This window comes from Mercurialis annua, linkage group LG3 (genome assembly GCF_937616625.2).
Source record: "Mercurialis annua linkage group LG3, ddMerAnnu1.2, whole genome shotgun sequence".
Classification (NCBI taxonomy): Eukaryota; Viridiplantae; Streptophyta; class Magnoliopsida; order Malpighiales; family Euphorbiaceae; genus Mercurialis; species Mercurialis annua.
The window spans coordinates 69308722-69336669 of record NC_065572.1 but is presented as its reverse complement, the minus strand read 5'-3'; the positions used below and the strand labels follow the sequence as shown (position 1 = coordinate 69336669).

At 33.9% G+C, this 27948-nt stretch overlaps 1 protein-coding gene across 1 annotated transcript; it reads left to right on the top strand.

Annotated features, from left to right (window-relative positions):
- The first annotated feature begins 61 nt into the window (after positions 1 to 61).
- Positions 62 to 27009, top strand: LOC126674221 (callose synthase 10). Its single transcript, XM_050368639.2, has 51 exons — positions 62 to 574; positions 902 to 999; positions 1174 to 1340; positions 2269 to 2392; positions 2787 to 2882; positions 3081 to 3206; positions 3589 to 3678; positions 4417 to 4514; positions 4629 to 4746; positions 6195 to 6323; positions 7138 to 7214; positions 7281 to 7359; positions 9742 to 9834; positions 9940 to 10042; positions 10147 to 10270; positions 10370 to 10556; positions 10664 to 10716; positions 11335 to 11395; positions 11532 to 11613; positions 13150 to 13199; positions 13503 to 13589; positions 13738 to 13823; positions 14311 to 14338; positions 15433 to 15530; positions 15618 to 15699; positions 15785 to 15945; positions 16085 to 16205; positions 17592 to 17686; positions 17783 to 17873; positions 17958 to 18118; positions 18232 to 18341; positions 18669 to 18803; positions 18916 to 18984; positions 19067 to 19238; positions 19469 to 19586; positions 20245 to 20364; positions 21534 to 21649; positions 21737 to 21820; positions 21902 to 22014; positions 22913 to 22965; positions 23039 to 23215; positions 23319 to 23366; positions 23951 to 24109; positions 24344 to 24457; positions 24538 to 24626; positions 24770 to 24928; positions 25059 to 25161; positions 25279 to 25398; positions 25714 to 25764; positions 25858 to 26040; positions 26538 to 27009. The coding sequence occupies exons 1-51, from the start codon at positions 364 to 366 to the stop codon at positions 26772 to 26774; spliced, it is 5706 nt and encodes a 1901-aa protein (XP_050224596.1). The 5' UTR covers positions 62 to 363; the 3' UTR covers positions 26775 to 27009.
- Positions 27010 to 27948: the final 939 nt, after the last annotated feature.

Here is a 27948-nt window from a genome sequence, read left to right as displayed (position 1 = left end):
TGAAGATTATTTAAACCAATCAGCGTACACACACATCTATCTCCTTTTCATCAACGCTACCTAAACAAAATCACAGTTTCCCAACCATGTACCACTACCACACATAATCAATTTTTGGGGGTACAACTGTAATTTTATATCGTCATCGTCTCCGATTCTTCTTTTTCCGCATTTTCTTCATTCGTTACATTTTCCTCTCATTTTCTTATTGCGAAACCTCCTTTTTTGAATCATTTTTATATTGTGATCTGATTTTACAAATTACTGAATTGAATTATCAAACTCGGACTGAGTCAAAACATCCTCAATCGCATGATAGTTAAATCTAGGGTTTCGAATTGCTCTTAATTCAGTATTAGGATAATGTCTAGGGTTTACGATAACTGGGATAGGCTGGTGCGTGCCACCTTGAACAGAGAGCAGCTTAGAACAGCTGGTCAAGGAGGTCATGAGAGAACTCCTAGCGGTATTGCAGGTGCTGTTCCGCCTTCGCTTGTCCGTACCACTAATATTGACGCTATCTTGCAAGCCGCCGATGAGATGCAAGGGGAGGACCCCAACGTCGCTAGAATTTGTGAGTTCTGTTTTATTTGTTGGTTAATTATTTAGCTGCTTAGCATTTGTACTTAATGGTGAAGTTAACTTAGCTTGACCATACTAGGTCGTGAACCATGATGACGAGCTAAATTTATATTCAATTTATGATTATGGGTCTCTTTAATTTAACATATTACAAAAAGATTTCACTGCATAGTTTTCCAGCAGAAAGTTGCATTTTGTATAATGCCATCTGACTTTCTGTGAAGGTCAATATGCGCTTGTGAATATTCACATTTCTTTGTTTATTTTATTATAAACTTGGTTAAAGTATTTGGTATAAACTCTAATTTTTCAAATTCAGTATGTGAGCAGGCATATTCCATGGCACAAAACTTGGACCCAAATAGTGATGGTCGTGGTGTTCTCCAATTCAAGACTGGTTTGATGTCTGTGATTAAGGTATACCCAAGCCTTTGGAGCTTTACTGCTATATGCATGCTGGTAGAAAACTTTGTTTAACTACTTTTTCAGTTATGAGAAACTGACTGTCTACTAGGCATTCGTATTTCAACTACTGCTGAATTCAGTATAGTGTCTTAATTAGAGTTTTGATATTTTTAAAAATTGCTGCAGCAAAAACTTGCCAAAAGAGATGGTGCTCAAATAGATCGCAGTCATGATGTTGAACACCTCTGGGAATTTTATCAACGTTACAAGAGACGGCATAGAGTAGATGATATCCAACGAGAGGAGCAAAAGTGGAGGGAATCTGGAACTTTTACTACTGCTAATCTTGGAGAGTATGACCAAATTTCCTTGCCTTTAGTTCTGTTTCATTTCATTGGCTCACTCACTCATTCCAGCGGCCAGCCACATGTTTGCTCGAATACATTTTTCCCTGTCGCATATTCATTTCATTTTGAATTGACGATTGCATGTTTTTTGGGTTGAGCATGTTAATTTTTTTATATGTATGAACCTAGTAATGATTCATTCATTTTAAAGTTTTCTCTACACCTACGATAATATTTCGTGAACTTTAACTTGCATTTCTAGACGGAGTTTGAACTTTAGGTCTTTAAACACCATTCCAGAATTGTCCAGCTGTGAAGCCATTTGATGCTTTGGTACCATTTATTGAATTAGAAACTCTATAAAATCTAAGAATGTTAGGTCAAGTAAAAGATATTGAGGTTAGAACTCATAATTTATAAAACTAACTCATAATTCCTAAAATCAATTAATTTGTGTCAAGTACCATTAACCTGGACTCGTTTTTGCTTGACTGTTCCATGTGAGATTTGTTTATATCTTCAACAACTTTACCAAACATGCATGGCTTTAAAATTTGTATGCAACTTTAGCTTTCTATGAGCATGTGAAACCTGAATTATTGCATGTACCATAACTAATTAGAATTTCAGAATTGTTAGTAGTGTTAATGGGCTATCCTTTGGGCTGGTTTATTTAAGGACCACTATTTCACTGGTTTAGTTTTTAGTTTTCTATATAAACTGGATTGTTGAATTATGCAAGAGAGCTCTCGTGTCCTTTATGTTCCACTTTCAGTTTTTAGTTTTCTATTTGAACTGGATTGTTGAATTATGCATGAGGGATTCTGTGTCCTTTATGTTTTATTTTCCTTTCAATGTTTTTAAAGAAAATATAAAATTGTATGTATGGTTTACTTGACAAACATAACTCTTTATTTTATATGCTACCTCTTAGATTGGAACTAAGATCTCTAGAGATGAAAAAGGTATTTGCTACTTTAAGGGCATTAGTTGAGGTCATGGAAGCTCTTAGCAAAGATGCAGATCCTCATGGTGTTGGACGACTTATTATGGAGGAGGTAGTTATCTTCACCTACATTAGATATGAGAGGGGTTATGCTGTAATTTGTAAAGTACTTTTCAAATTCTTTGCACATTGAGGAAGAGTCAGTTTCTTTCCTATTTATTTTTCATACGTCTGTTGCTGGTGATTCGTGATTATAAGTTGGGTATCATCAGGTTATGTGCAAGACTTTATGGTTTAAATTTCGATTATACCAATGACCAAAATGTATTCAATTTAGAGAACTATTATTCGAATCTTTTAATGCTTGAAGAGCAGTTATATCTTTTGCTTTAGAAATGAAAAAAAAGAACAAAATGACTCATTTTTCTGTAAAAGTAAGCTCAGGGTTTGTTTGTTGACACTGCAGTTTAATATTCTGATTGAAATTATTTGGCATGTGTTTCCAGTTACGAAGAATTAAAAAAGTCGGGGAACTCACACCGTACAACATTGTCCCTCTGGAAGCACCATCATTAACAAATGCTATTAGTGTTTTCCCTGAAGTAAGTTGATCAATTACAATGCCCTTATAGGTCTCCGGCTGATACTTCTATCGGCTTGACATTTTCTCCGGATGATTGATAATTTCAGTAGATTTTTGATTTCATATTAAAAGTGAATCAACCATACACCATATCTGTTTTTTTCTCTTCTTTTTTCCTTTTTGAATCTTATCATTTAAATCGTGGTGATTTTCCTAGGTTAGAGGAGCAATATCTTCCATTAAATATGCAGAGCATTTTCCAAGACTTCCTTCTGATTTTGAGATTTCTGGAGAACGGGAAGCAGATATGTTTGATCTTCTGGAATATGTATTTGGGTTTCAGGTATGTGGAGATGTTTTATGGTTGTGTTTTAATCTGGTTTCAGATGACCTTTTTTTTTGAATTTGCTCTTCTCCTCACTCTAGTATTTTGAGCTGTGAACTGAAAATTTGAAATGTAAGAAGAGGCATTCTGCTAGTACGTAAGCACTGAATTTGCAGAAAATGTTTGTAAAGATTATGCTTATTTTTACTTATCTAGACTGATTGTGATCACTTAAAAATGCAGTGATCATATTTTAAGCTTTGCTGACTTGTACACACTCTTATGTATATATGAATGTAGTTAAACAAATAAATGAAATGCTTAAATTTGTGCTGTGAGCTACTGTCCTAGTTTGTTTATTATTTTAATGCATTACATCCTGATTCTCTTTTTGTTGCAGAAAGACAACATAAGGAACCAGCGGGAAAATGTTATTCTCTTAATATCAAATGCACAGTCACGTCTTGGCATACCGGTCCAGCCTGATCCAGTGGGTGGTTTGAATGATGAATTGATATCTTATTCCTGCCTTTTGCTAATGATAAAAAAACTTATTGATTTGACATCATCATATTTTAAATAAAATTAATATGATTGTTTTCCTTCTCACCTAGTCTAGCTAATGAATTTTCACTTATTTAATCATTAAACTGTAGGCTAGCCGGAGCTTCTTATATTGACTTAATTCTTATTCAGCTTCTTATATTTGAGCTGTTTCCAGTGCATGTTTTGGCAGTAAATTTGACAACTACTGTATTTAGGTGTTGATAAACTTTGAAGGGTACTGCGGTGGTCGAATTTGGTATTTGAGTAAACGACCTGTAGTATCATAAAGGATTACGATTGGAGCTTAGCGCAATTCTAGATAGATCCTCATTGTTGGAAAGGTCTTTGACATTAGTTACCACTGGTGTAGCTGTTCTCTAATTGAGAGTTGTGTACCCTTTTTTACATAACCCCTTATCTTGGACTGGAGTTTGAGATGATTTTTGCGAATTCTTGTACCTCTTGTCAAGCATGCTTTCTAGACATAGATTTTCATTTAATTATTGTGATGCCTTTTAATGGAGATTGCTTATTTTGGATGTCAAAGTTTTTTACATGACCCAATTTAGGTAGTAGCTGATTGTGCAGTTGTTACACAGGTGTAGGGATGGCTGATGTGATTCTCTATACTTGGCTTTAACTGATATTGTTCTTATTATTTTTTCTGTTATTCTATTCTTAGAAAATCGATGAGAAGGCAGTCAATGAAGTTTTCTTCAAAGTGCTGGATAACTACATCAAATGGTGCCGATATTTGCGTATTCGTCTTGTATGGAATAGGTCGCTTTTCTAGCTTACTGTCTGGAAACATAGTTTTACTCGTGTCCTCTTCGTCTTGTTCTTCATCTTTTTGTTGGCCCTCACTGATATTTGCTGATCCTAACATCATTTCAGCATTGAAGCAATTAATAGGGATAGGAAGCTCTTTCTGGTCTCACTGTACTTTCTTATATGGGGTGAAGCTGCAAATGTTCGATTTCTCCCTGAATGCATTTGCTATATATTTCACCATGTAAGTTGAGTTTATCATTTGATTCTTCTTGCTCAAGTAAAATTAAAAAGAAATGTAGCTTAACCTGCTGGCTCTAATTCATTCCTTTATGCTCATGTTTGATTGGTATAATGTTCCCCTCAATCTCAAGAAACTGTATAGTTACATCTTACTCTACCAAGTCACTGTTAACTGCGTTGTAAAAATAAGTCTTAACAATTGACAACTTAGGTGTAGACTGCTAAAATTAGTTTGCATTTTCAAATGCACCTGATTATTGATTTAAAACAACGACTCTATTTTTTACAGAGTGAATATGGTGAATAATGAGACTGGCCTTTGCTTTAAATTTGATCTTGTGAATTAAATGTTACTAAATGAAAATAAGTACTGTAAGAAGTTTGCTGAGTTAATTTATCAGCCATCAAAAGAATATTTGTTACAAAGGTTTCACATCATAATGATGTTTATCAAGTGAAAAAAAGGGTTAATGTCATAAAAATTCACCAACTTTACACGTTTTCTCAATTTAATCAAGCTTTTTAAAACTTAAAAATGACCTCAACCTAAGCAAATTACACCAATGAATGAGTGCCACCTCAGCATCGTGTATGGATTTGGAAAAAAAATGAAAGTTGATGTATTTTTATGATAAGTTTTAAAAGGCGTGATTAAATTGAGAAAACATGTAAAGTTGGTGAATTTTTATGACATTACCCTTAAAAAAAGTGTCAAAGTTATCTTGATGTTCTATTATCTGTTTTTCAGCTGGTTCTTTTCCACCCTTAATTATGGTTTAAACTGTTGGAGAAGCAAATATTAAAGTTTGAATCATTAATTGTAAATGCAGTACAACATATTATTTTGTGTGTGTTTAACTTGCATCGTCTTTTCTGTCACTATTTTACTTTTGCAGATAAATTGACAGATATTGCTTCTCTCTCTTAGAAATAAAGTGCTTTTTCAACAAAGCAAACTTTTTAATTGAAAAAAAGAAAATTTAATTCTAAACTTTAGATTCTACATCATATTTGAAATTTTATTTTTTTCTCTAAGGTGATAAAGAAATCTTTCTATGGACATTTTTTTTTGAGATGTTTTTAATATATAAGTTTTATAAGCATTAATGGTGCTTATTCCAGTAAAGAATATGAGGTCTTATTTGTTGTTAAAAGTATGGTGTGTAACTTTTATCAAGACATCTAGTAATGGAATTTCAGAATTAGCAGTTATGACGTCATCCGTCTACCAAAATAGGTTTCCCAGTATTGTTGCTATTGTGCAAGATTTACATGCAACTGTGGACAAATATGACAATAGTATTCAAATGTTATAGAATTATTTATGAGAGAGGACTATCTTGTTTTTGTCGAGTTGCTGTTTCCAACACTTTCATCTATTTGATATGTTTTTTCTATTCATCTATGTTTTTCAGTTGTTATGGTAATATATTGGAACACGATTTTCAGATGGCAAAGGAGTTGGATGCAATATTGGATCATGGGGAAGCTAATCATGCTGCCAGTTGCACAGCCGATAGTGGTTCTGTGTCATTCCTTGAGCAAATTATTTCTCCTATATATGAAACAATGGCTCAAGTAAGTGAGGAATTGCTTCGATACTTTTGTAGAACTTAAACATATGATGTTAACTTCGGCAGATTTATCTAGGTGGACATATTGGTTTCAGTTGTAGTATTAGGTGCGTAATAGTGTTCCGGATATGTAAAATATGAACAGAGGAATACGGTTAGCAGCTACTCTCCGTGGCTGTGCTGATACTATATGTCACTATACCTGTCCGATTGAACCAATAACATGTGGAAAAAAATCTTTAGAATAACGCATTATGAAACAAGGTTAAAGTTGATTGTTCATTTTATGTTTCCCCCTATATCTTTTTGTTATATAAGGATTTTAAACAATTACTTTTTTGGACCTATTGTAATATTAGTTCAAATCATGTATTTAAAATTTTGGAGTAATTGATTTGACTAAGATGCTTAATGGGGATTTATAGTTATTTAGATGCATCTTAATTATGCCGATAAGGAAATTCATGTTTTAGTTTTGTCGTCTTCTCTGAGTAGAGTGATTGATTTGTGGTTACTAGCATGAAGGACGAATTGGTTGGTTTGTTTTTAGGTTCTTAAGTTGGCAGTCTGACATCTCTTTGTAGAGATCCTATCTGCTTTTATGAGAAATTCTATGTTAATTATGCCTTTTTGAGTTCTGAGGCTGTGTTGAAGGAGGTGAACTATTGTTTATCTAGTCAGTCTCGAAAATGTTGGATGACTATAATATATTTACAGTGCCAGTTACACTTTGTTAGTTTCTTCAACAACATTTGGAACAAAGTTAAGACTGCTGTCATCATCTACCCCCATTCTAATTGCTGTTAATATGCATTCAGGAAGCTGCAAGGAACAATAATGGGAAGGCTTCACATTCAGCATGGAGAAATTATGATGACTTCAATGAATATTTTTGGTAGTTTTACTGCTTCAAAGTTCACTTTGGTTTGTTATTTTTTCTTATTTGCTGTGTGTACTTCAGGTCTCCTGCGTGCTTCGAATTGAGCTGGCCTATGAAGAAGGACTCTTCTTTTTTGTTTACGCCTAAGAAGCGGAAAAGGGTACATTCCATCCATTTTTGCCTATTACTTACTGAATTTGCATCTTCTATCTTTATTGGTGAAACTATTGCTCTGGATCTCAGATTCTTGCGGTTAAAATATATTAATTGAGGACGTAAATATAACAATTTTTGTTTTATAGCAGCCTGTGTATGTTTTGCTAACATGTTGATACCAAAAATTCAAATAAATTGCCTCCTTTGGTAGCAGCAATACCTTTTGATTTTGAAGTAGGTGTTCTGAATGTTTTGGGTGCATGCCTTGGAAGGTGTTTGGGTTTAATTGATCTCAGATTCTTGGGGCTGAAATATTTTAAATGAGTGTTTGTTTGCTAACATCTTAGATACCCAAAAATTCAAAATAAATTGCGTTGTTTGGTGGCAACAATAGCTTGTGTTTTTAATGTAGGTGTTTTGAATGTTTTGGGTGCGCCTTGGAAGGGTTTTTGGGTTTTATTGATCGTAGATTTCAGCTTTGTCCTTTGGCTTATCTTCTCTAAAATAATTGGAAGTTTGAACTTTCATTTACCATCTAAGCGTCACTCATAGCTTAAGTAAGAACGAGATGGACTTTTATAAATAATTGGATACATCCATTACTAGTTTCTTAAACTATGTCTTTTGATTAACTTGTCCCTGAACTAAATTTGTCTCTTTCTGGTCTCTGAACTTATAAAATAACGTGTCTATAAGTCTTTTTGTTAAGAGCATGCAATTCATGCTCCAAAAATGGCGAGTTGTTAAGAAAAAGCCACATAACTAACAAAATTTCTAATAAAGATCGTGTTATTTTAGAACTAAATTTGATATTTGTATACGAATCAATTATACGATAGAACTTGTGTTGGATTTTTTATATAAGAAACTGTATGTAAATGTGAAATGTACTAAACATCATGTTCATTCATGTTCATATTTTAAGCATCAAAGTAAGTGCAATATGAATACATCTGAAATTTTTACTTTAATATAGATAGATTGAATAATATACAAACATCAATTGTTCACAAAATATATAGTATAAACTACTAAACTGACACGATATGGCCAACTTTACTATCCTTGAACTCTGGCATTCCCATATCTTACTATAACCTCTCCCTATAATAATTTCTCTTGCTAACTCAAATGAAATTTGTTTGACAAGTGGTGAGCAAAAACTCAGTGAATAGATGTAACAAGCATAAAATATTATTGCTTTCTATTTAAAATAAAGCTTTCAAATACCAAACTGTTAAAGCTTTGATAAGTATTTAAAACATATTCAAAAGAATCATCAAAAAGTATATACAAAATATTCAATGATAACAACACATATCATCTTTAAAACTCATTGCCAAAACAATATCGAAAATCAAATAAACACAATGGTATTCGTCTCTGTAATAATCCACAAAACCTCAAGTCTGTAATCACAGGAATACAACACTGGCTTAAACCCTTCTAGGCATACTTGATGGCTAACCCTTCCTAGAGACTGAATTAGGCAAAACTTAAACTTGGAAAAATATAAATAATAGTCCTAAGTTTCATCATCAAGAAGAATTATTCAATTTGGAGTTATGAAACTCAAAATATGCATCGCGTATGAAGGCTGAAATTTCTAATTCAGAAACAGAGTATAGTAGTAAATAGGTAAACCACAACTAAACAAAGCTAATTAGATGGAATCCTTTACCAATTAGACTTGATTCACTTTCTATACTTTAAGAGCTTCAAGAATTGCAGGTTTAGAGGTTTAACCTAGGTCTCCAAATGTTAAATTCGTCATGCAAACACCTTCTTGTATATACACCAACATTATGAAATTACTTTTTAACCTAGGTTTGACACGTAACACAAGTACAAGGGCCATGTAGGCATTTTATACTTAAATGATAAACACAAAACTAAAGTTCATGAAAATCAACTTACCTTTTAATCTTTAGGATTTTTTATTTGTTCATAGAAACTGATTCAATTTAACAAATTGTAACATTTGTTTACAATATGATTCTAACGTACAAAACGCTAAATTCATTTTAATAATAACTAAACACGATATGTAATGCATAATGAATGCTAAAATGAGATTAAGGTACGATTATGACACTAACGCTTGAGGCAATAGTCAAGAATTTAGACTATTTTCAGCTAATATTTCTTTGCGATCATGAAGTTTGCTAATGAAATGCTTGATACTTGATGCTTATTAACGAAACCTTCTTTTGCTGATGCTAGCTCATTTGAATGTAATAAACAACCCTTATATGTAGATTAGTGCCGTAGGCAATGCTGTTTTGTTAGTATTGTCTTCTGTTATCTACTTCAGTTCTATTGCAAATATAAGTCTGCTCTTCTTTAGCTATATATAATTGTTTCTCTCGTCTTTAAAAATTTACAGACCGGTAAAAGCGCTTTTGTTGAGCACCGTACATTTCTCCACCTGTATCGAAGTTTTCACCGACTATGGATCTTTTTGGCTTTGATGTTTCAGGTAAAATAATTTGCTTCTAATTTCAGTTTGTGAGCTCTTCTGGGAGTTGGAAATATAAGCTTTTTATTTCTAAATGTAAGTTTCTCTTTTCCTTATTGACTGCAGGCTTTGACGATTATAGCCTTTAATGATGGCCGCATCAATTTGGATACCTTTAAAGTAGTACTTAGCACTGGACCTTCATTTGCCATCATGAATTTTGTAGAAAGTACCCTTTCTCTGCATTATGGATATTACATGTTTGATGAACTTTTGATTTATAGGTTCCTAGGACTCATATTTAATTTGTTTGGTGGATTGTTTGGTTTTCAGGTAGTTTGGATGTCCTGCTTATGTTTGGGGCTTACAGTACTGCAAGAGGCATGGCTATTTCAAGGATTGTTATTAGGTTCTTCTGGTGGGGATTGAGCTCAGGGTTTGTAACATATGTCTATGTGTAAGTATTCAGAATTGTTTATGCTATAGCATTTAGTATGTATTGACATGAATTCCCTATGGAAATAGAATTGTTTATAGCTTTGCTGAATTATTGCAGGAAGGTTTTGGATGAAAGAAATGATCCGAACTCAAACTCCTTCTATTTTCGGATATATATACTTGTGCTGGGTGTTTATGCTGCCTTGCGCTTAGTTTTTGCGCTGTTACTCAAATTCCCAGCTTGCCATACTCTATCTGATATTTCTGATCAATCATTCTTTCAATTTTTCAAGTGGATTTATCAGGTAAAGGATGATTACCTAACATTTTTCACAGATAGGGACTATATATGCTACGATCAGGACCACTGATTCAATATTGTGGGCTAAAACTGTTTTTTCTTTTCTTTCAGGAACGATATTTTGTTGGCCGTGGTCTGTATGAGAAAATGACTGATTATTGCAGGTCTCTCTCATAATTTTAAGTCGTACTTTTTGATTACATTATCTTGTTTTGTATCCCATGAAATTTAAGAGTTTTAGCTTTTTTTTTCTTCTTTTTCTATGTCCTCTCATTAGTTGGTTTTATATGTCCGCTTAAGCACTTAACTTCCCTTTCCTTTTCTCCAAGCATAGATTAGACCTTAATTTTATCCTGTTCTCTTTCTTTGTATTGTAGAGTTGTCTAATTCATTAACATTTGTTTGCTAATTTCTGTAGATGTATTTGAGGTGCACGTTCATGTCTCTCTTGAGTTCTGAACATTTACATGCATAATTTTTATATGCTTCTGGTCTTCTAAATAGTTTTGTCTCTTGTTAGTGCTCTTTGTCATTGTAGATTGCTCCTTTAAATTGTAAATAATCAGATGATGCCGTGATGTATTACACTTTTTTTTCGTTATGCTAAATTTTTTTCGGCCTCTTAAAAGCAGTTGATTCTGTATGGCTGATGTGGGTTCATGTATGTATTTGACTCAAGCTGACAACAGTTTATAAATTCTAGTAGTTCTGGTGGGTTTTAAGCATGTTGCTATTTTACTACATATTGTTTTGAGAATTTGACTAGACTAATGTTGCTGCAGGTACGTCTTATTTTGGTTGGTGGTCCTGGGCTGCAAATTCACATTCACATATTTTCTCCAGGCAAGTTATTGTATCTCATTTAGTAATATGGTTGATTAAGAGTGAATGAGTGATATTGTAAAATGGTTGGCTTTTGCGAGAATTTTTAATTTTGCAAAATGTTTTTTTAATGTATGATGGCTACCACTGTTTGCAGATTAGACCCCTTGTGAAACCCACTAATACTATCACTGGACTTCGCTTTGTGGAATATTCATGGCATGATTTGATATCGAAAAGTGAGTTGCTCATTTTTTTAACATATGATACTATTTGGTGTTCCCTGTTATAATTCAAATCACATAAATGATAAAATGTCAGACTGTATGGAAATGGAATGAATTGGCTTGTTTGGTTGATTTGCCTCCTATATTTTCAGACCCATACCTTGTCAATTTCTATGACATCCATTCTTGGTGCCTTAGTATTCTTTCATGTTGTATTTTACCTAAATTAATTACATGTTGATAGCAGAAAACACCCAATGGTTTCATGGAAGCTGGCTTATGTTGGGGGCATTAAGGACCTGAATGTCCAAGAAATCTTACAAATTGATTGAAAAAAGTAAATATAGAACAAAGGAATGTGATTTGTGTGATTATAGAAAAAGGTAATAAATTGTGTGTATTACTGCCTTTTTGTTATGGAGTAAGTCGAGAGTGGAAAATTCTTGTATTTGACAGCGGATGTGGCGTGAAGAACTATATTTTTGAACACGGGATACACAACAATAAATGGCCACATGGAACTCTTTAGGACTTTAGGTGTTTGGTAGCTTGAAAATCCAATCTAGAACAGAAGATAATATGATGGTGTCATATTTCTAGGATCTTCTGTTGATTGTGAGCCTAGATATTTACGTTTAATAATTCTCTATCTGAGACTTGGATGTCTTGGAGAACTGAATTATTGTTTGATGTGATATTTTAATACAATATTGCTGAACTCTTATAAAATTTAATGATGGATAATTACTCTTGGTAGCCTGTTATGTTGTTGCTAAATTTAATGGTTTTATAAATGTGCTAGTACTACTCTTACGTGTGTCACATTTATGCTGAGTTATTCTCCTAGCATTGTCTATCACTGCTATACTTCCTTTCTTGAAAAATTAATTCTATTCTACCTTCTAAATGTCAATGTGTCTTCTCGATGTGTAAAATCTTCTTGTAGTTGTGATTGTTTTTGCCTTCGGTGATGAATGTCATTACTGGAAAATTGAGAACTGTGGGAACATGTTTGATTTTTTTTGTATAAGATGGCTTTAGATACGGTAAGTGGGTATGAGATCTGATTTTTAGAATTTAAGAAGGTTGTTTAAAATTGAATCCTTAATAGTCTTGCATATGCAAGTCATTGTGAAGGCAACACTTTTTTACTTGGATCGATGGCAATCAGAAAATGTCCATTTTTCTGAGGTTATCATGATGGTGACAATTTTATCTCTTGGAGGGCAATCTCGAGAATGTGTATTTTATGCTGTTTCATACTTAGCTTGGGAAATTAAGATGGATGATATGATCCCTTCCATTAGAAAACCTACCTAGTGTCTTTGAGCATGATTGTTCAGGGTTCCGAAAGCTCTCTAGGAATCTGAGATATTATTTTCTGCTTGATAAGAACATTTCAATAAATTACAACTGTTATTTTTGTTGATTATCTTCTTAGTATTGCTATAAGAATGGTGTCCTTGCCCATCCCTTTAAACTTTTTTACATGGCGATAGCTACTTGAAAATGTATGTATCTGTCATTGATTGCTTGTTATTTTTGCAGATAATAATCATTTCTTGACCATAGCCAGCCTATGGGCTCCTGTTGTCGCTGTGAGTGTTATTTCTCTTTTCTTAAGCTTTGTACACCCAGAAGACAGAAAGACCTTTCCATTAGGTTGCTTACTGCAAATTATGGAAGCTATATATTTCTTCCTCTTTTTGAGTTTTGTTATGCAATATTTAAGAAAAACAAAGCCTATTAATTAAAATAAAAGAAAACGTATCAGGTCGGACTTCGGCTTTTTATAAGTTTTTGGTGCTAGGCATTCATAATTTAAACAGCTTGGTGATACCAATTTTAAGCGTGGTAACTTGGTAATTTCACATCTTAACTTGTTATTTTCTTTTTTCCAGATTTATCTTATGGACATTCATATTTGGTACACTCTTTTATCAGCAGTTGTCGGTGGCATAATGGGTGCACGGGGTCGTTTAGGCGAGGTATGATCTGGCCTGTGATTATTTAGAACTGAGAGAGATGTTGTTTTGTTGTTTTTCAAGCATTATGGATATTACTGTCAATGTTTGACTTCACATGAGCCTGTTGTTATGATTTTTAATTGTGGCAATTTGTGCAATTTCATGACAGATACGCTCACTTGAAATGGTGCATAAACGTTTTGAGAGCTTTCCAGAGGCATTTGTGAAAAATCTTGTCTCTCCTCATGTGAAAAGGTGGTTATTTATTTCTTTCCCTATATTTGAAATGGGCATTATAGCACGAGTCTTATAAACTTAGACTTTACTGTGTCAGTGTTTCTTAAAAATTTGTAGGCTGGTAGTACTTGGCTGACGAGGTGATCCTTTTGTATGAACGTAGCTGTTCAATTTTGAGCTGTACATATATTTCTGCCATATTGTATTAATTGGAATATCGACCCAACTATAGTTGTACCCTTTTATATCTATATCTAATGATGATGCGTGTCTATCCAGCTGGCTTCCAATTAATTTAACATGGGTTGTTAAGCTGGGGAGCTTACACGTGCATGTTTTATTCTATTAGAAGTCTGATGATGTACTCCATGGAATGTTTGATTCGCGTATAACATTAACATCTATCGTGTAGCTTAAATCTGCCAGCTCCAATGCGTTTGAATTACGTGCTTTCTGTTTTTTCAATAATATCTTATTAGTAACTTCCTTCTATGTACTCTTTCAGGATGCCATTCAGCAGACAGGCATCTCAGGTACTTTAATTATTGTATTCTTTTCCTTCTCTTTCCTTTCTTCTAGATAATTTTTTGTTTTCTGGAAGGTACATCATATAGTAAGTTCAGGGTCATTATTTTTCCTTTTAGTTGTACTTTTACAAGTGCTTGGTTCCTTTGTAGATGCTGTTTTGAAGGTAAAAAAAAACAGATTACAACTAAAACATCACATTTATCACTTAGATCTGTTGGTTTTAGGCACACTAGGAATTTCTAGTTGCAACATGGTATTGTGCTGAATACAATACTTTAGCGGTAAAATTCTATATTTTGGTACTCAATTTATTAGTGACAGTTGTTTTCCTTTTTTATTACAGCTTATAATTGCAGTAAAAATTGGTAAAACTTTTTGGGATTTTTTACAGTAATTGCTAATTGTATGAATGCTGCACCGCACATTGAGATAGAGATTCTTTCACGTTGCACAAGCCACTAAGCATTTTACTTTAACTTTTTTCCTTTTCTTCATCTATATTTTGGAGTACTTAAACTAATAAGTAATGGGATGTTACTGAAATTCAGACCTGAAATAACCTTCTGATTTTTGAGCTGAAAAACTGCTAAAAGTTTGGCATTTTTAAAAGCACACAAGATACACTATTCTTTTTTGTACTCCCTCCGTCCCAATAGAGTTGTCCACTTTGCCTTTATCACACAGTTTAAGGAAAGCAATTATTGCTTATGGATTTTGTAGAATTTTCCATACTTTTCTTGTTGTACCCCTATTTAATAAAGAGTCCACTTGCAATTTACTTTCAATTGACTCATTAGTGGATTTTAAATAGGGGTAATATAGGATTTTAAGTGTAAAAGTTAGTTACTTTTTGAAAGTGGACAAGAATTTTGGGACAAAAAAATTTCTCAAAGTGGACAACTCTATTGGGACGGAGGGAGTAATTTTTTATCTTCCCTGGAATTTTCAGTGTTTTGGTTGGACTTGTTTCTCATTTTTGCTTCCAAATTTTCCTTTTCTTTTTTCTTTATGTTTTTGCAACTATAAAAAGAAGGTTCCCATGGTCAGATACGATTCAAGATCTAAATCTTGACTGACTAAATTTTTCACTTCTTCCCAGGAATCGGAAGATACAAATAAAGAGTATGCTGCAATATTTGCTCCTTTCTGGAATGAGATAATCAAAAGCTTACGCGAGGAAGATTTCATTAGTAATAGGTAGACCAGACATGTATGCTTTATCCTACTTGTGTTGATAATTCCAGTTCTTCTGTGTGTCATACTTCATCTTTGTTGTGCTTGCAGGGAGATGGACCTACTTTCTGTTCCTAGCAATACAGGAAGTCTAAAATTAGTTCAGTGGCCTTTGTTTCTTTTGAGTAGTAAGGTGTGATTTATCTCTGGTCATCAAACAATGGTTGTTGGTTTATGAACCCAAGGAAATAAAGTTTTTCTGTTACTAACTTGTCCAGATCTTGTTAGCGGTTGATTTGGCTTTGGATTGCAAGGATACCCAAGCAGATCTTTGGAATAGAATATGCAGGGATGAATATATGGCGTATGCAGTTCAAGAGTGCTACTACAGTGTTGAGAAAATTTTACACTCCTTGGTCAATGGTGAAGGGAGACTCTGGTACAAGTCTACATAGATTGACTGTGTCATTATTTAACATATATTATTTGTTCTTCCAAGTTAATTTTTGTTGGATCATCTGTCATGAATGCTTATTATTTTTCTTCTTTTTTCACCTTGCGCTTCTACCACACCATAGGGTTGAAAGGATCTTTCGTGAGATAAACAACAGCGTATTGGAGGGTTCACTTGTTGTAACTTTGTCACTTAAGAAGCTTCCTCTTGTCGTGCAAAGATTTACTGCCCTAACTGGACTTTTGGTATGTTTTATGTTTTTCTCTGTGTTTCTTCATTATGTGACTAGCGTTTAATGAAATGTTTAAGGGGTAATATGATAATATCATGTTGCTTTTATGCTTGCTTGGTACATTTGAACCTCGGCAGTCATTTTTTTTATTTACCGGTTTATTATCTGTATTCTACATCATCTACGATAACAATATAAATTTATTGTCATAACTACATTGGTAACAAATGATATTTGCAGTTATTGTTAGATAGCTTACATGGTAAAGTGCTGTACTCATTGCTTTAGGCCATGCAGATCCAAATTTTTTTGCTTGTGTTTGTTGTGGTTTTTTCCCATGTTTGAACTGATAGTTGGTATAGTGTTTTTTCAATTGGGGTGAACTATTGCATCACATGATAGGAAAATTAAATTTTACATGAAAATTGACCTACTGATTCAAGGGCATGCAACCTGTTGTATATGGCTTCATGCTAATAGAGTGTTTCTTTACACAAGGGATAAGCATTGGTTACGATTAAATGTATCAGATAAAGAGCATTGGTTACGATTAAATGTATCAAATAAAGAAGAGCAATAACTTTTATGTATGATTTATCTCAATTGATATTTGTGTGCTCTCTTCCCAATTGGTGATGTTACCTTATCTCTATATCTGGTGTAGATAGCCAATTTACTATCAGTTCTTTCCTGTGCATTGACCGTTTCATCTGTTTGTTTATGTCTGCATTTAATAGAATTATCTCATCATAATATGTTTAATAAACCAGTTATTATTGTCCTTTTAATTGATGCAACTCGTGACATAGGACTGGCCACCTATGCTAGCTGGCCAAATATTTGATTGCTCCAACTTTTATTCAGTTTTGAAAATTCTAGTTAGGGTTGTTGGAAAACTCGCAAGTATGAGCTTCACTTGCCAACTCTGCCTATTGCCTATTGCCTTCTGATTTCTAAGTCTTTCAGAATGTTATGTGGCCCGTTATTTACAACAAACATGTGGCCTGTTATTCACAACAAACACTGTAAATTCTTCTTGATTATGTGTATATAAACTGTTGGTTATGTGTGGAACCTGCAAGATAGGATCAGCTACCTTTCTCGTAATGGATCAAAAGTTCAGTAAAGGACTAGAGAAAAGGTCTTATTTTATTGACATTTCTTTTGTCTGGTCTTGGGATTCATAATATGTTCAGGACTGCACTAAATTACTCTAATGCTTTCTTAATGTCCCTAGTCATTTGTACCTTTTCCTATCTATGCCAAGTTCTTTTAGTATCCTCAAACGGGTTTAGATGTGACTGGGACCTCTTAGTAATAGGCTGGCCCTGCCTAGCTGTTGTTTCATTCACAAACATCTGAATTTCACATCTTTCTTTTCTGTAATTTGTTGTATCAGATACGTGACCAGCCTGAACTAGCTAAAGGTGCTGCAAATGCTTTGTATCAGCTCTATGAAGTTGTGACTCATGATCTTCTGTCATCTGATCTAAGGTATTGGTGTTCTTACAATATTGCTTGAAAATTTTCTCCTGGTATATGTTCTAGTCTGCCAGTTCTCTGAGTTATTTTTGAACTTTAATTATCCAGAGAGCAGCTTGATACATGGAATATTTTAGCTAGGGCAAGAAATGAAGGGAGACTGTTTTCTACAATAGAATGGCCAAGGGATCCAGAAATTGTAATATTTTTAAGGCATCTTGTTTTCCGTCTCTACTTCTTGTGACTTTTATATATAATTAGGTATTTTAATCTGTTGGTGCAGAAAGAGCAGGTGAAACGGTTGCATCTTCTTCTTACTGTAAAAGACACTGCATCCAATATTCCAAAGAATCTTGAAGCTAGAAGAAGATTGCAGTTTTTCACAAATTCACTATTCATGGATATGCCTCCAGCGAAACCAGTTTCTGAAATCATACCTTTTAGGTACATATGATTAAGTGTATAAACAAGCAACCTTCCCAAACTAGTGTTGGACATCTCTTTGTTTGCACAATTATTTGTACGATATTTGATATTTTCTGCTACTTTTTCTATAGTGTCTTTACCCCATACTACAGTGAGACCGTACTTTATAGCTACTCTGAGTTGCGAGATGAAAATGAAGATGGGATATCAACTCTTTTTTATCTTCAGAAAATTTTCCCTGGTACTATCTCTCTTCTTTCCTTAATCTATTCAATGAAGTTTTAGCACCAAAGCCATCAAAAATTTAGACAAGTTAGATTATAGAGAGGATGAAGATAGGAAGCATGGTTTAACTTTGCCCCTTTCTAAATAATGTTAGAGATTTTAGGCACCATTATGTCATGGAAAATGGATTCGCATTGGGTATATATCCCTGGGTCCTCTGAGTTATATTGGGTATTTATAATGTTGTGCAAGCTCAAGTAAATTGGGTGGAGATTGGAGTCTGTTCTTTCTTGATTTATCGAAATGTCTTTGTGGTTCATGGCTCTATTTGACTTTTTTCTAGATGAATGGGAAAATTTTTTGGAACGGATTGGTAGAGGAGAGTCTTCTGGGGATGCTGATTTTCAGAAAAATTCTAGTGATACATTAGAGCTTCGTTTTTGGACATCCTATCGTGGACAGACTCTTGCCCGAACAAGTGAGTTTTTTGGGATGTAAATGCTATATGATTGTCACAAGTACTATAGAGTAATAGTACTACCTTTAGCTAGTTGGTTTCCCTTATCATTTTGTTTTCCTTGTCGAGGCAGTTCGTGGTATGATGTATTATAGAAGGGCTTTGATGCTGCAGAGTTTTCTGGAAAGGAGATCATTAGGAGGTATTAAATTTTGACTCACCCATAATTTTCTATTCTGTCTGGGGCAAGATATTAATTCACTTAGTTCACCCTGTATTTGCAGTGGATGATCGTTCTGAATCAGGCTTCTTCACCACTCAAGGATTTGAATTATCACGTGAGTCAAGGGCACAAGCTGACTTGAAGTTCACTTATGTTGTGTCATGCCAAATTTATGGGCAACAAAAGCATCGGAAAGATAAAGAGGCTGCTGATATTGCTCTTTTGTTGCAACGGTATGGTTTTCTGTTTCATTACTTGCTTTCTTGAATTGATTGTTATTGTCTCAGTGAACTTGGTTAATTATTATGTTTTAGCTTTTGGAATAAGATTCAAAACCTCTTTATCAAAAATCATTGCATTGGAACTTTTTACTACAATAGTTTGATATTGCTACACTCGATTAAGTTATTTTTTTATAGTCTGAGGCTCTCTGTTAAATAATTACTTCTATTTGCTCTTTTAGAAATGAAGCGCTTCGAGTTGCTTACATACATGTGGAGGAGATTGGTGCTGCTGATGGAAAGATTTCTAAGGAGTTTTACTCCAAGCTTGTTAAAGCTGATATACATGGAAAAGATCAGGTTGAAATTTTCTTCTATTGAACTGATAAATTGGTCTTTACGCATATGATAACTGCCTGAAGAAAAAAATATAAAACGAACTTAATGATTATCAACATTTTTTTAATAGCTTTATTATGCATCTGCGGCTGGCTGTCTTTTTTGCCCAAAACAGATAATTACTTTATGGATTCTTGCAAATGGAATGTGATTTTCTTTTCTTCTTATTTTCTTTTCATTAAGCTCTAGGGGTCTCGGATCATGGTCTGTCTTTTACATGGATTGTCATTGAAATTTTTGAAGTGCTTATCAATTATTGCATCATGGGATTTCTGATGGTTGTGGGTTTTTGTTTTGCAAGTCTTATGACTATATCCCATATGCTCACAGTTCTTTTTTTTTGGCAGCTTATGATTTCACAAGTTAATTCAATTTAATTATTTTGCCTGTTTTGTTTTGTGAAACATTACACTAGAGGTTTTCATGGACTTCTATTCCTACTATTATATATGGCAATTACTTTTGTACATCTCTCTTAATGAAGCCTGGCAGCTGCTACTTTTTAGCTTCATTTCCTTTTAATTATTTCTTTATGACAAATTAGTTCACAGATGGCTTCTTCACTTGGCACTACTTTATACTTGTGGCCTTGATGTTGTCTTTTTCTTTTTATGTTTAGGAAATTTATTCAATCAAACTTCCTGGAGACCCGAAGCTTGGAGAAGGGAAGCCTGAGAATCAAAACCATTCTATCATTTTTACACGTGGAGAAGCGATTCAAACTATTGACATGAATCAGGTCATACACTTTGCTTCTGTTTTTAGTTCCATAGTTGTTATTTTGCGACTTCTTATAATTGATGAAGTCAGTATATGCTTTGTTGTGCAATGTATGTGAAAAGTATTTTTATTGCTGAATGCCGGAGATGTTGCTTTTACAATTTGTCAATCTGGTAAGGGATATTGTTGTTATCTATCTCCACCTATTTTGCTATTCTATCACTGGGGGAAATACACCCATGGATTTTGCATATGATGCCAATTAAAGGTGTGCTCATGTGATGGGGAATTAATTAGGGGAGAAAAGGGGGGGGGGAATGCTTGCTGTGTCTGCATGCAGCCTTCTCCAAGCATTTTGTGAGGAGGCTATTTTAATGATATGAATCTGTGACTTGCAAGTCACCAAAGGAGCAGTTTTACCGCTGTGCTAAGGCTGTCCCTCAAAGGCATACGGTAATATAAGAAGTAATACTTGTTATGTTTCTGATGATGATGAGATGCTTGTCTGATCTAAATGGTATAAATAATTATGTTAAGGTTGATGCATAGAGCCTAAAAGTGAATATTTCTTCACTCTCAAGGACTTTTATTTCAAAAAATGACTTCTAACAGTACATGTACTTTTGTAGGACTCTACAATATTTTTGTTTCATTTCAGAAAACAACACTTTCTTTGTTCCCAATTGATAGGGCACTGTTTCAAGTTGTTTCCCCCCATATTATAGGCACTCAATTATTACTTTACTAAGTAGTTGTTAAATATACCCTAATTAATTATAGTGGAATGTCTTGGAAAGAAAACAAAAAACACAAAACGACAAATATTATTGCTGCATTAAATAAGTTCTAGTGTGGTATTTTTTATACATTAACTCAATTTATCTAGAGAATCTAAATTTCTTAGAACCCGTGTTTGTCTTAAATTGCCTATCAATATGGGACGGAGGGAATATTACTTAATATGATGGTTTTCTTTTTAATAAAAGGTCCCTTTGCAGGTTCGTGGTTACCGTTTTGTAGTTTACATTCCTGTTGGTTGCTGGAAGTTCCTTTTATAGGAATTTTCCCTATTTTGGCTTCTTTTATTCATTTATTTTCCAAAGAATTGTTTAATACTCTAAATGGTTCTTAGGCTCTGTTTTGGCTGGAAGCAATACTATCCCATCTCATGAACATAGCTTTGTATAGGACAACTATCTTGAAGAGGCAATGAAAATGAGAAATCTTCTTGAGGAATTTCATGCAAAACATGGGATACGACCTCCCACCATTCTCGGTGTGAGAGAGCATGTATTTACAGGAAGGTTCGGATCCTGTTATCTTGTTGAATCCATTGCTGCAATTTTCTGTTTTGATCTTCCTACTGATTGTTTCTCAATGTGTTTATACAGTGTCTCTTCTTTAGCCTGGTTCATGTCCAATCAAGAGACGAGTTTTGTAACCTTAGGTCAACGCGTCTTGGCAAGTCCTCTCAAGTGAGCAGTCTATGACCATCTCTTTATACATTTACTGATTTATTACTTTGTATTAATTTTAAATAATATATGAACTTTCAGAGTTCGAATGCACTATGGCCATCCAGATGTTTTTGATCGAATATTTCATATAACCCGTGGTGGGATTAGCAAGGCGTCTCGTATTATTAACATTAGTGAAGATATATTTGCAGGTAAGCTTTAAGGTCCCCTTTTCCAATTCTGTTTTGCGCTTCAATAGCTCATTGATACTATAGTCCTTGTTTTGAATCTTTCCTTAGCGTCATGCGAAACATATCGAGATTTGTCTTAAGTTGTTAGAATACTTGTTAAGTATATAAATTTTATCTAACATGACAATGTTTTAATACAATAGAATACTTGTTAAATTTAAAAAATTTATTTAACGTGAAAATGCTAAAAGTAATTTCAAAATAATGGTAATTTTTTGCTGTCAAATTAGCAAAAAGGGTGAAAAAAAAAGCCAAAAGAAAAACAGCAAATAAAAGCAAGTTAACTAATTCTACACTACATGCCTCGCTTTTTGTAAGTGCTCTTTTTGTTATCGCGAATTCTGACCTTCTCAAATTTGATACACTCAGTAATTTATCAATGGTGAATGAACAAATTAGTGTATTTGCTGTATTATTTGCATCCAAAATTAACGGGTATGATTGAGAATTGATTACCTTTTCTGACACCGGATATCTCAACTTAAGGAAGTAATATGAATAGCATGAGTTCATCAGAGCAACTTAATATTTTTATTTCCTTTTTCAAGGTACTTGTTAGATTGAAAAAAATAAAAAAATAAATACATTTTCTGTAGTAGAATTATTTGGCTCTGTCCAGACTCATTTCAATCCAATCCATTTTAGAAATAAAATATGACTAGTTAAGAAAATAACAGAACTAATTGTTATAAATAAAATCTTGCTGTTGTATTGAAACATGTAAATGTTGACTGTTGGTTGGGGCCTTGGGGGGATGACTGAGTTGTGTAGAGGGAGGTTGGTGGTAAATGTACTGCTACATGTTTGTGTTCTTTTCTTTTCTTGACTGATACTTATGATACTAAGTAAAATGCTGTAGGGTTCAACTCCACTTTAAGACACGGGAATATCACTCACCATGAATACATTCAGGTTTGTATTCTAGGTTAAGCATTTTCTGGTGAACCCGTATCCCTGTGGTTCCTTGATAAATTGCTTCCTGCAGGTTGGAAAGGGAAGAGATGTTGGATTGAACCAGATCGCTCTTTTTGAAGGGAAAGTGGCTGGAGGAAATGGAGAGCAAGTCCTAAGCAGGGATGTATATAGGATTGGACAACTTTTTGACTTCTTCAGAATGCTCTCTTTCTACTTCACAACTGTTGGGTTTTACGTATGCACAATGGTATGGCTAATTTATGGTCTTTTCTGTTCCTTGCATCAAATCTTTTGATCTCATTGAGGTATTATCTCTTCAAGTATCTGATTGAAATTGTCTTTTAATGCAGATGACTGTCCTCACAGTTTACATTTTTCTATACGGGAGGATTTACCTGGTATTTTAACAGGCTTATTTCTCTGCTTCATATACCCCTTGTTGTGAATTTTTTTAGTTAGAGTTTGAGTTTCTACTCTTTTCCCTGCTTCTTTTTCTAAAGGTTGAGAAGTTAATGTTCAATTAGTGGTAAGACCAGACACCGGCCATTCTAGGAATTTGGAATTCTGCTTGTTGATTAATTTTCTTTTGGTTGTGGAATTTCAAATTTAATTTTAACATTTCTTTTACTTTTTCCTTAATTAATTTATTCTTTGAAAGTAGATAGAAAATCTGGCACTTGCAGTGTATATTGTATTATCAATAGCAAGAGTGTTTGTATAGTGAAAATTTGAAGTTAACTTACTGGCGAAGAGTTCCTTAAGACTTGTGGATATTTATCTATGTTGTTTTTCAATGTTAATCACATAGTTTATTACATAAGTTCCACTTTAGTGCAAATTAAGTATTCTTTCAGTAAACTGTGCTCTTTCGCACTTGTTCTGGTATGCTTTAAACATTTGTTTTTGCTTCTTTTCATCCTTGTCTACACTGACCTTTTCCGAGGGAAATGCAATTTGATTGATATACTGTCAACATTTCTAGGCTTTCTCCGGACTTGATAGTGCAATTGCAATCCAAGCAAAATTGTCGGGTAATACAGCTTTGGATGCTGTTTTGAACACACAATTCTTGGTCCAGATTGGAGTTTTTACTGCGGTCCCGATGGTAATGGGTTTTATCCTTGAAATGGGATTGCTTAAGGTTAGTTTATTTAGTTATTTTCTAGTATTTTTCCCAAAAACGTTATCCTTTTAGTATGCATCTAACTTGTTTCCCGCAACAAATTGCCACTTTGTTTTTCTGAGATTAGCTGTGTTTTCTGCTGTTATAGCTGAGGCTTCGTATGCACTTTCATCAATGTTTATTTGTACAATTTCTCACAGATCATACTTGGTTATTGATGCATTGCTTTAATGGTAAAATTTGTTATTGCAGGCTGTTTTTAGCTTTATCACAATGCAATTTCAGTTGTGTTCCGTGTTCTTTACATTTTCTTTGGGAACTAGGACTCATTACTTTGGGCGCACTATCCTCCATGGTGGTGCAAAGGTCTCTCTCTCTCTCCCTCCCTCCCATTTTTCTTTTACTCTTTCTCTCTCTAACATACCTTTTTAAATACGTACCAACAGTACAGAGCAACTGGTAGGGGATTTGTGGTCCGTCACATCAAATTTGCTGATAATTACAGACTTTACTCTAGAAGTCATTTTGTTAAAGCGTAAGTGGTGTCTAGTTTTTATTTTTTCAGAAAACAAATAAGGTTTCCCAATATCAGCCTCTTAAATTGTGTTTTTTTTAATGTAAAAGATTTATTTAAATCAAATGCCACATTTCTTGAATTGCTCCAATTTTCCCTCACAGGCTTGAAGTAGCACTGCTTCTCATAGTTTACATTGCCTATGGGTACACAGATGGCGGTGCCGTGTCTTTTGTTTTATTGACACTTAGCAGCTGGTTCCTTGTCATCTCATGGCTTTTTGCTCCATACATATTCAATCCCTCAGGATTTGAATGGCAGAAGTAAGTTTATTTTTCTACATTGTGCTTTTCGAGCTTGGCAGAGTTCAGCATATTGCATCTTTTTAAAGCGTTCTTTTTTTTGGTAAGATTAGACTGCCTTCTAAGTGATGGTATAATGGTCTGTAAACAGGACGGTCGAAGATTTTGATGATTGGACCTGCTGGCTTCTGTATAAAGGTGGGGTTGGTATAAAAGGAGATGATAGCTGGGAATCGTGGTGGAACGAAGAGCAGGTGTTATTTCTCTTATGATTCTTTCATTTTTTTCATCCTTAATTTTATAGTATGATGCTGTTTTGTTTCATCTTCTGATAATGCTTTTTGTGGTTGCTTAATCTGTTGGCTTTTCAGATGCATATCCAAACTTTGAGAGGTCGCATATTGGAAACTATATTAAGCCTGCGATTCTTCGTGTTTCAGTATGGCGTTGTTTACAAACTCAATCTCACAGGAAAGGACACATCTCTCGCGGTAATATTTTCATCATCCTCTTTTGCTCTTTTAGTTGTCAATAACTTATTGAATTGATAAAGAGAATTTTAATTTGAGAGTTTCTCATTTAACAAACAGAACTTCTCTTATTCTTGTAACTTTGTGATGATCCACTTACTGTGCTTGGAACTTAAACTGGAAATGTGAAGCCCCTTATCCTCTTTCTCAAATTAAGCAATTAACAAGTAAAATGTAGGAGGGCAAAACAGAAGAATTTATTTCGTTGCTTGTATGCTATGGAATCTGTGTGACTTTCTAGCTTCTTGTCCTTGACATTTTGTTTCTTGTGTCTAGATTTATGGCTTTTCCTGGATTGTATTGATTGCTATCGTCATGATTTTTAAGGTTTGTATCACTTTCAATCCTGGGAAACATCATCTCGTCACATGCTTAATTTTCTGCTGATACTATCTTGTGTTCTATGTTCGCATCCTGCAGATATTTACCTACAGCCCTAAGAAATCGACCAACTTGCAGCTGTTCATACGATTCGTGCAAGGAGTCTCGTCCATAGCACTAGTTGCTGCACTTTGTCTTGTTGTTGCTTTCACTGATCTGTCAATCACAGATCTATTTGCTAGCATCCTGGCATTTATCCCTACGGGATGGGCCATAATATGCGTAAGTTGATATTGCTCTATACATTTTTTTGATTAACACAACGACTTGATTGCATGAATAAATTCCTTCTTTCAGAAGTTACTTAAGAGGAACTTGAAAAGTAGCAACAATGAATAGATAGATTGCCTGTTTGAGAATGAGTTAAAAATAGATTATAGATTAGGATATTCTTTCTTAGATCAATCAAATGATAAGTGAAATATTATATCAGTGGTATCACTCTTGCATGATGCTCGGACATTATTTTCTGGCTCTTCTTCGTTTGGCTGTTTTTGGCGAGAGGAAATTGGGTCTTAATAAACACATCCTGCCATGCAAGGGGGAGAAAATACAAAATATAGGAACTGTGTGTTTAATTTAGAAACCTATTTTAATATATCTTGGGACTAACTTTTGAGTTGTATTGCAATGAGAACCTACTTTTTTCCGACGACTTAAATATTGTTTAATGATAATATGTGCTGACTAGTTCATCTTTTTTAATTTAATTTCAACAGTTAGCAATCACTTGGAAGAAGGTTGTTTGGAGTTTAGGTTTGTGGGATTCAGTGCGGGAATTTGCGAGAATGTATGACGCCGGGATGGGTATGATTATTTTTGCCCCAATAGCTTTCTTGTCATGGTTCCCGTTCATCTCTACGTTTCAGTCTCGCCTTCTATTTAACCAAGCATTCAGCCGTGGGCTGGAGATCTCTCTTATCCTTGCGGGAAACAAAGCTAATGTTGACGTCTGATCATTACCTCTTAGCTTCTGTATACCATTAATTGATTTTGGCTGAAACGTAGTAGTTGTGTGTGCGTTCTCATTATTATTTTTGATAGGATAACTTAGCTGTATAGATTGTACGAAGCATAAATGTAGTTGTACATTAGAAGTTCATTTAGTATGGCAAGGCCAGCTTATGTATTGTATTATTTTGTTTACCTGAGATTTATGATAGCGATGAGTTGGGTGGCTCTGTTGAAGTATCTCTCGACTGCTTTTAGTCTCTTTAACTATTTCAATATCTAGTAGAAAATGTGCCAAGCCTTGCAATAATACAGAATTCAGATTGCTCATTCTTGTCGTGATCCTAAGCTGAACATTAATACAAACTCATCAAGAAATGGAACTAAATAAATCAAATGCAGGTACTTCTATTATTATTCACATATTTTAAATGGGCGTTTTAAGTGATGGGACTTATAACTAGTAAGAAACTGAGTTGTAATATTATAATACCGAATTATGTTGCTCAGAAACAGGGAAATGGATTCTTTTAATATAAAAAGTGAAAACATGTAATAAAGGTGTAAATAACAAAACTGTGGAGTTAAATATTATAAAAACATTGATATAAAAATTTATTTATCAAAATTATGTTTATGCAAATAAATTATTTTGTATCTGTGATAATTAATAAAACAAATTATTTGAGATTCATCAAAATTAAAGTTTCTACTAAATACTAAAATAGATAATAGAAATCGTTTTTTTTAAAGAGTTTTTGTTTGAGAATTATGAGCAACTTGAATAATACAATTTGTTGCTAGCTAAAAATTGTTTTCTCAATTTTTAATTCCTCCGTTAATTTTCAGAAAATAGGTACCTTACATTTACTACTATTCATGTAAAAGGCATATATATATAGGAAGCCTTGTTTCAATGCATCATAGATTCCCAGCAATCATCTTGAGTCAAAATTCAGGATAACCTTAGCGACTCCTGTCATCTATATCCAAACAAAACATATTGAACTCATTCTTTCTCATATTCTTTTTCATATTTCAGATCCTTGATTCATTGTTGCTCTATCTTTGGACCATGTCAAAATTATCACCAATCTATGAGCATCACTAACCACTTAAACCGACTTGTGAGTCTAAATAAACCCGAATCAGACAGACTTCAAGACATCAGCCTACATA